Below are 9,381 nucleotides of genomic sequence, written 5' to 3'. Positions count from 1 at the left end.
GGGTTGCATGGCATCATGCATTTGGATAGAGTACAATGAGAGAAATAACACTTAAGGTTTGTGAATATATTATAAGTTCTAATATATTAATAAGATTATTTAAATTGTATTGATCAAAAATTAATCTAGGATTAATTAAGTGATCAAAAGAAGACTAATTAAATATATGGGTTGATTGTGTAAATCACTATTCTTATATATGTAGGCTTGTGATCCAAGATTCCTTATGTTGGACTAAGTCCATGAGGTAACCCATGGATACTCCATGGAGGTTAAAATCCATGGAGCATAAGGAATGGGTAAAGTTAGGAGTTACATAGTGTAACCCTAATAGCCACCATATAAAAGAATCCCATGGCTCAAGAAATCGTGCACTAGTGTGTGTGAATATGAGGGCTACACGATTTCAAGAAGTGTTCAATTTTCACTCAAGTCATTCCATGTGTATTTGGTGTTGTGTGAACCATTTGAGGTGTCACACTTGGGGCACTAGGCACTCAAGCTTCATGATGACATTCTACATCAAAGAGGTATGTATTCTATCTTGTTATATTCATTGTTTTGTATGCTAGATTAGGATAATACCTTGGATGTTCATATTTGCATGTATAATAGAGAAAACATAGATCCAAGGTATTTAGGGTTGCATGTACACTTAGGAGTGTTAGAATGCTCATAACCCATCAAAAAGAACCCCTTTTATGGGTTTACGGTTTTGTGGTCACAACCAAAAGAGTTTACGGTCGTAAACTCTTGGGTTTACAGCCGTAAGCTCACATACTCTTGACCATTTGTTGTTTTGAAGGTTTCTAAGTCCTTTGAAGTGTTTCCCCTTTAAGTATAAGGCTATGGAAGAAACTAGGGCACCATATCACTCCTATTTGGAGTTTACGGCCCAAAGACCCCATCCCTTTGGGTTTACGGGCGTAAACCCTTATGGATGTTGGTATTTTGATGATTTCAAGTCCTAAACACATCAAGTTATGAATCCAAGATAGTTACCTAGGCTTAGGAAGGGACTAGGGACATTTTGTTCCCTTAAAACGGGTTTACGGTTCAAGAATGTTCTTGGACCGTAAACACCATTTTCTTGGTGAATCTTGGGTGTTTTCATGTTATAAAGAGGTGTAGCAAGCCTAAACATACTCTAGGATGGAAGTACTTACAATATAGAAGCTTGAAATGAACCAAAAGTCCAAAAACACTAGTGTGTGTTCTTGGTGTTCTTGGTGAAAAAAGAAGAATCAACCTTTTGGAATGATTTCACGGATAGATGTGTGTTAAAACACTAGATTAAGAGATATACTAACTCGAAATGGGTAGAAACACTTAGTAGATCGAGATTTGGAATTAATCCCGTGATGATACTTGAGAGGATTTGCTTTTGTTCTTGAGAAATTGAAATAATGAAATAAAATGACTAAGTGTCATATATATAGTCCAAATTTCTGGGTTTTTGGCTGAAAATATTTTATTCCGGCAATAAACTCCAATTCCTTAGAGTTTAGGAATAACAGTGTTGCACTATAACCCTAGGGCATCCTCTCTCCTGATATCTCCTAAAGTGTAAATCCTAAAACACTCAAACTTAATCCAAAAAGTCTGAAAATTTAACTGTAACTGTTTTGACTTCTATTGAACTGACATGTTACACAGAATAGAAATTTCGGGTTGTCACAGTTATGGATATGTTTTTCCGATATGATATGGTTTTTGGAGTGTCTTGTTAATTATTTTCCGAGATTACAATTCAGTAGAAGTTGTTGGTACAAGCTTTCAATACGTGTATCTTAGACATGTTCTTATTTACTCAACGCATGAGTTTATGGATCGAGTGTGGGAAAAGGTGGAAGTCAGTGGTGCATTTAATGAGTATATTGATTTTTGAGAATAGGACATAGCCAATGCACTGTCTGCATCTCTTATGCATGAGGAGCATACACCCACTTAACACTCACCACATCAGATGATGTCGGACACATCCTGTAATAATGACAAGTCAAACCCTCTCCAAGTTATTGCATCTCAATGACATTAAACGTTGTATGGAGATATTTATTTGGTACTATCTTCTCACTGTGACCATGTGTATGATACAGACCACTCACAATTTTCCACATCTATAAGAGTAAAATCGATTGGTTAGGAAATGAAATAAATAGATCGGGCGCTATCATGAATTCTGTTGGTTAAACTCTTACCCGACAAAGCAGGTCCGCCACCATTTTAACTTTTGTCCCACGTACATCTTATAGTTCAAGTCCTATCCCAATTCATTAAATGGTCTGGAGACATATTTTTTTGGAAACGACAAATATATATATATATATATATATATATATATATATATATATATATATATATATATATATATAAGTAAAACCCAAAGAAACAATTAGCAAGTAGCTGAATCAGAGGGTAAGGAGTACATAACAGTAAATTATAAGAGAAAATGATTAAAAGGGGAAATGCACCAATCAACCCAACTCCCACAACCATTTAAATTCCTATATTTAAACCAAGCGTATGACTGTGAGATGACATTGTTTGCGATCATTGTTGGAGATGTACCCACCGTGTTGAAGATCTTGTTATTTGTAGCCAACCACATGTACCATAGTAGGAAATAGAAAATAACATTGAGTATTAACCTTTTACGAGGGCTGTGACCCCATGAAACTGAAAAGTCTATAAAATCGGACACAGTTGAAAAAATTCCTAATTAGATTTCCACACCAATTGAGAACCCACTCACAGGCCGCCTGCGGAATACAACAATCTATGAGGAGATGATCCTCAGATTCCGAGTCTGTCCCACATAGAGAACAGATATTGGAATTGACAGTTATACGCCTAAGAAAAATATTTCTTGCCACAGGTAATCTTCCTAATATAGCTCTCCACACGAAGCACCTAACTTTTAGTGGTATTTCTTTTGACCAACAAATCTCCTTACCGTTTGGGATTGTCAAGATTGAATCAATTAATCTTCTCATAGTTCCTACTTTGTATACGCCATCAGGATTAGGAATGAAGAGGAAGCCCACCATAGAATGTGTCATGTTAGATGGTCTGATTATGGAGCATAATGTCGCGAAATCCTGCAATACCTCAACGCCCCTCAATTGTGATTTTTGGTTCCATATTCGTGTTGAATTCAAGATTCTATCGCTAACAAAACAACTTTTGACAGATTCCAATTCGTAAAGATGAGGGAAGCTGTCTTGTAAGGTCGAATTGCCACACCATCTATCTTTCCAAATCAACATGTTCACATTGGAGCATGGGATTAAGGAGAAAAGATTATTCTTGTCAATTTTGTAATTCAGATAGACTTCTAATGGGTTTAGATATGTTGCACCAAACTCCACAGATTGAATTCTTTGCAATATATGTAACCGGCTTCCATGATAGGTTATGAATGCTAACGATGCAATTCTTCCACAGATTTCTAATGCCAACCTTTAGCCGCCACCATCATTTGGTGAGTAGAGCTAGATTTTGAGCCTTTAGGGTCCCCACTGCAAGGTCCCCATCTTTTATTGGTGTAACAATCTTTGCCCATGACACCCAATGAACTTTTGCTTTTGTATCGTCGCCACCCCGTAAGAATCGCCGCCTTAGTTTTTCAAGTTCAACAATGATACCAATTGCAGATTTGAACAGAGAGAAATAATAAGTAGGAAGGCTATTGAGAATAGAATTAATTAATGTTAGTCTACCCCTGAATGACAAAGTTCTTGATTGAAATTTCTCGAATATGGGTCTCCAATGTTTCTTTAATGACATGTTTGCTCCAACCCAAACTCCTAGATAAGTAAAAGGGAAGGTCCCTTCCAAACAACCCAGAACTATGCCTGACTATGAAGTTCTGAAATAGTTGTGCGGATACCAGATAGTATTGATTTATGAAAATTGACTTTGAGTCCGGAACAGATATGGAAGCATTTTAGGATTGCGATCTAGGTTTTTTATACAGTTTTTATCCCATTCACCAACGAAGAAAGGTTCATCGGCATATAAGAGATGGCATAAGATTGGGTCATTGTTGGGTAACTGTACACCTTTAAGAAGCGATTTGTTGTGGACACCTTTAATAGTGATGTTCAGACCTTCCATGGCCACAATGAAAAGGAAAGGGGAAACGGGATCACCTTGCCTCACACCTTTAATAATGGAGAATTCATCTGTGGGAGATCCGTTGACTAGAACCGAGGCTCGAGAGGATGGGAGGAAACAGTGAATCCATTTCTTTCGTTTGCAACTAAACCCCATTTCTTCCATCACATAATTGAGATATTGCCAATTTATAGAGTCTACCGCATTTTCGAATTCCACTTTGAACAAAAACATTTTATTCTTATATATCTTGGCCCACGAACAAATTGCATTCACAATTACCGAACCGTCTAATATATTCCTCCCGTTTATATAAGTAGATTGTACATCATCTATGACAGTGCCTACCACCAGTTTGAGTCGGGAAGCAAGTATCTTGGAGATAATTTTGTAAAGGCATCCAATGAGACTAATGAGGATAATCCCCTAGAGATAATGGGTCATTGACTTTAGGGTTTAATGCTATGAAAAATGAGTTGCACCCACGAGCAAATTGACCATGAGTATGTTTTATTATTTTTGGGAGACAAACATTGAGGTTGTCGGCTATTTCTACACATGAGAAAAAAACATGTCTTAGCCTTTCTGAGATACATTTACTGGCCCTACCTGAACTGATTCCATTTTCCAAAAATTAATCCATACATGCCTCGATTCACTTCAAGAGTATCGATACACTTTTAAATCCATTTTCGAGATCATCATTTCAGACTCGGACATCCATTGGATCCACCATGACCCTTTACCCATCTCGGATTAAATCTCAAATTCACACAATCTGAATCCACTTTTGTTCAAGCCCATTTTCGAGATATCCTTTTTTTTTCTTATTCCGAAATTCTTTTTTTATTCATTTCATTTTATTTTTAACCATTTTTTGTTAAAGCCAAATTTTTATTTAAAACCCATTTTTAACCTCATTTTCTTTTAATACAAATTTTTTTTACTCCAATTAATTCACTACAAGAAAAACACGATTTTACTAGGGAAGGTTACTATGGAACGTATTTTCGTTGTTAATCTGCAATGGATCGTGCTATGGAATATCGTTCCATAGCAATGTTGCTACCACATTGTCTACGGATTTTATTTCTGGTAGCAAGAGTGGGAGTTGCTAGGGAAAATGCTACTGACTCCATATCCGTTGGTATTATGCTACCGATAGTGCTGTGGAACAAAAATTCGTAGCCATTTTCCACCGACATTTGTTAACAAATCACTTTCTGTTGTACTGCTGCTATGGAATTCATCATCGTGGTTACTATGCAACGGAGTTTGTGACGGAAACCAATTCCATAGTTGAATTGCCACGGATGTACCATTCGTAGGTATTTGCTAGGGAATTCTGCTATGGAATATGCTTTTGTTTGCTTGTTTTGCTATGGAACAAAACGCGTAGCTAATTTGTGATGGCATTTGTTGGGATGTTGTATGCTTAATTAATCTTCCTATACTATGGATGAATTATTATTATGATCAATGGAATTTGTAAGATATGGTTTGAATGAAATGTTTTTGAATTGGTAATATGTGGCATAAACTAACGGACAAAAGAATGTAAAAATGAATTATAAAGTAGATATTGCTGGCAAGCAGACTCGAACTTAAGCTTATGCTAGGAAAGGGCGCGGTAAAGCCAGTTGTGCTAATCAAGTTGTGTTTAATTTCTAGAAAACATAGTATATAATGAATAATTAACAACAAATTCATTACAAAGTTATTTTTAATTACATTAACCGGGCATGTTAAAGTATATATAATTTATGTAGATTAATTTTCCTTAATAACGAATTCATTACAAACTAATTTTTAATTACATTAACTATACTTAATGACAAAAATAACATGTGTTTTACGTATACTTCATCCTACTCAAACAACAAAGCAAGCAAAAATGACTAAAATGCCCTTTTAACATAATGATGTAAACACAAAACCAAAATAAAATTATAGTGGTACTATACAACTTCATATACAATACAATAAGAACACTAATATTCAATGTCCATTCTATTATCAACCATTAATATTTTTTAGAAAAATACAAAACCTACCATACTCTACATACCAACGACAAACCGTGCAATATCTTTGTCGATCCCCATCTTCCTCATGGCCTATTGCGAATGCACCTTTAACAGAATGACGCGGGTCTTCACATTGGAAAGTGATGTTATTCGTTGTAAGTCTATGAACAACATCAAAAACCCGCAACAACTCTTTGGCACTATCAACAACACCCATGTACTCCCCATCATCCGGAACTGCCCAGCTAAAATAGGCATCAAGTAATTGTAAACCTACACATTAAAATATCCATTAATTAATCCAATGTACCATTTTCAATAAAAAAGTAAATATTATACAACACAACACAACTAAATACTAACCCCAAACTATATATATAATTTAATTTACATATATAACATATATACATACATTCATCACATTGATGAGGCCCTCTTGAAATGTAGATCATTCCAAGAAAATAAATAGCCTAAAGATGATCTTTATCTGCTGCTTGTCTCAACAAAGTCATTCCTAAATCAAAATTGCCATAATAAAAGCAGTCATCCTATTGACAGAATAACAATATCAATACATAACATGAATGACACTAAATATTAATAAATGATATAGATTACATATAATTACTGAAACTACACGTACAATTCCTTATTTGAACATGGCTTCAATGTTACTATGCAATGCACATGTGCGTATAAATAAATCAGCTTTTAGATTTTTCGGACCCATTCCTTCAAACATGTCAATGCATGTTGTTCTGTACACTTGAGGATCACCCCCTGCTTCATACATCTCTTTGAACTTCAAAAATTTAAATACACAGTAAATAACAAACAATTAAGGTTTTATTTCATCAAATATACATTCATTAGTTGATGTTTATTGAGAATTACCAAAGTCTTGTAGAGACGATGTCTTTCGTAGATTTTGACCGTAATACTACAAATATCCGATTCAAAAGCTCTAGTGGGAGATCTTCTAACGAACGACAACGTCTAGTATTCGACATTCTACTTACAAAATACACATTGGAGTAGTTGATTTTAATTTTTTTTAATTAAGCGTAACTATGAAAGACAGTGTAAGAGGGTATGGAAAAAAACTTAGTTTATACTGATCTAGTCGAGAGGAGTACAGGAGTCTCTATTATCGGAGAAAATCGTTTTTGAGAACGATTATCCTTCGCCGATTTGGGGGTTTTAGTGTTTGTATGGAGATTTATTGTCCGGAAAAGTTAGGATGTTCCGAATGGTTGAAGAACTGGAACGCCGTTGTGACTTCAGAGGTATGATGGCGCCTTAACAATTTAGAGTGTAAAAAGACCAAATTGCCCCTGAAATCATTCTAAATATTTGAATACTAAGGGTTTTTGTGTAAAAACACATATTCAAATATTGTAGCCTTTTATACCTAGGTAATATTGGACTTTTGATTGTTGAAATGGAAAAGACAAAAATAACATATATATCATAATCCATAATGTAATACATTTATATTAACATTTCACCAAATTACTAGTATATATTCATATAGTAATAATGTAATATACATATTAAAAGTGGAACAAGACTTTTAACAGTAAACTTATTTACTTTAGATTTTAGACACAATAGTTTTCTTTTGTTGCCAATTTTAGTCCCTATGTTTATTCCTTTACAATTTTACCCTATGCAAAGATGGGTTCTCCACTAGTTGATATTAAACCAAATTACCAAGTCCAAAATAAAATACATGTTTGTATATGGATTTACAATTGTCTTTTATATGTATTTAATACAAGGAAAGAACAAAAATTTACTACATACAACTATAATCACAATACAATATAAACACTAGTATTAAAAGTCCAAAATACATTATTCAAACATTATTTAAACATCATTCAAGCATCATTACAAACTTTAAATCTTTTAGTCCCTTATTAACAACACAACATATTTACTAATCAAGTAACAACATCAAATAATTACTTATCAAGTAAATTACTATATATTCGTATATTAAACCAAAAGAATCTACAAAGCATTACTTGTCATAATATGAAAGTACATATCAAGAAACTACTCATAAATTATACCAAACTCCCTAGAAAACCTAACGAAATAAGCATTCCATAAACAAATGTCACACATAAACACCCATTTGTATCCATTCACAAAAGTGTCTGGCACACTACCTACAAACTTATGCAATGCACAAGATCTATGGAAGCCATGGAAGTATACATGTTTCCTCCCATCCCTATTTAAGTGGAGATGAACCTTAGAACAAGTTGCTCTAAGATTCCACTTACCTTTTGCTCTGCGGTAAGCATTGTTCAACATGTCCAAATCTTCGTGCTTCCTATGTCTCCCTTCAGCCATCAGCATCATTCCCAGGACAAATGTTGAATCCAAATGTCCCAATGCAGATGCTTCTTCAAGCATCGTTTTCCCTTCATGTTCAGCTTCTAAGAAAAATAACTTCATCTGAAAAAAAACATTGAACACATAATTTCTAGTTAAAGTTATGCAAAACAAGTAGCATATTTATTACTACTATGCATATATACAACAACGTACCAATCCATTCCTGAATAGAATATTTGGGTTTCTCATCTCTATGCATTTATTAAAAACTGTATGTTTCTGGTCAGAGCAAACACGAAATCGTAATCCATCTAACTCCATATGTGTATATAATTCATCCGTTTTTCCTGCCTCGTTGAAGAATCTGCAACTGGAAATGAAACACAATATTCGCTCGATAATGTAAAGACAACTCAAATACACTTGTGAAATAGAATGATCAAAGGCTAAATTTACACACTCTTCATCCTGAAAGCCTCGACTGCTGAAGTTTTTGCCAAGTCGACTATTACTTTCTCCATCACTTCAAATGGCATGTCTGATAGCGATTTCGTTTGATTTCTTGATTGAATCTTAGATGAAGTACTGGCTTCCATAATAATAAACATTCACTAAGATAACGATTCTGCGAAATTGATTTTAGGGATTTTTTGTCTGTCGGAATTTTTAAGTTGGGGATGTTTCAAAGTGACTAAATTTCAGAGTGAAGAACTAAACCAACGTGTTTCGTCGGAAAACATTATGGCGCCTAGAAGATGTTCCATTACAAAATTACCAAATTATCCTAATACATACAATGACTCGTATTGAATTATTAAGGGTAGTTTTGTAAAAACTCATATTTAAAAGAAAAATCAATTTCTATTTTAATTAATCAAGGTTGTAA

At 34.3% G+C, this 9,381-nt stretch overlaps 2 protein-coding genes across 2 annotated transcripts; both read right to left on the bottom strand.

Moving 5' to 3' along the window:
- Positions 1–3,906: 3,906 nt before the first annotated feature.
- LOC145157438 (secreted RxLR effector protein 78-like) lies at positions 3,907–4,353 on the bottom strand. The gene has a single exon (XM_079076475.1). It carries the CDS (start codon positions 4,351–4,353, stop codon positions 3,907–3,909), a length of 447 nt encoding a protein of 148 aa, XP_078932601.1.
- A 2,442-nt stretch (positions 4,354–6,795) lies between these two features.
- Positions 6,796–9,091, bottom strand: LOC145157437 (putative F-box protein At1g67623). Its single transcript, XM_079076474.1, has 4 exons — positions 8,952–9,091; positions 8,709–8,865; positions 8,409–8,615; positions 6,796–6,948 (listed from the first exon to the last, which is right to left on the bottom strand). Exons 1-4 carry the CDS (start codon positions 9,089–9,091, stop codon positions 6,796–6,798), a joined length of 657 nt encoding a protein of 218 aa, XP_078932600.1.
- Between the last annotated feature and the right edge of the window lie 290 nt (positions 9,092–9,381).

Source organism: Lactuca virosa, chromosome 2 (assembly GCF_052849685.1).
Source record: "Lactuca virosa cultivar CGN04683 chromosome 2, Lactuca_virosa_CGN04683_v6, whole genome shotgun sequence".
NCBI classification, from domain to species: Eukaryota; Viridiplantae; Streptophyta; class Magnoliopsida; order Asterales; family Asteraceae; genus Lactuca; species Lactuca virosa.
Note: the sequence above shows the minus strand (reverse complement) of the source record. Positions and strands in the feature narration are given on the sequence as shown.

Coding starts and splice junctions, on each gene's coding strand:
- LOC145157438 (XM_079076475.1), bottom strand. CDS start 4,353: ATGTTTTTGTTCAAAGTGGAATTCGAAAATGCGGTAGACTCTATAAAT.
- LOC145157437 (XM_079076474.1), bottom strand. CDS start 9,091: ATGGAAGCCAGTACTTCATCTAAGATTCAATCAAGAAATCAAACGAAA. Junction 8,616..8,708: donor TTCTATTCAGGAATGGATTG/GTACGTTGTTGT, acceptor GTTTTTTTTCAG/ATGAAGTTATTTTTCTTAGA. Junction 6,949..8,408: donor TTAGAGCAACTTGTTCTAAG/GTTCATCTCCAC, acceptor AAATTTTTGAAG/TTCAAAGAGATGTATGAAGC.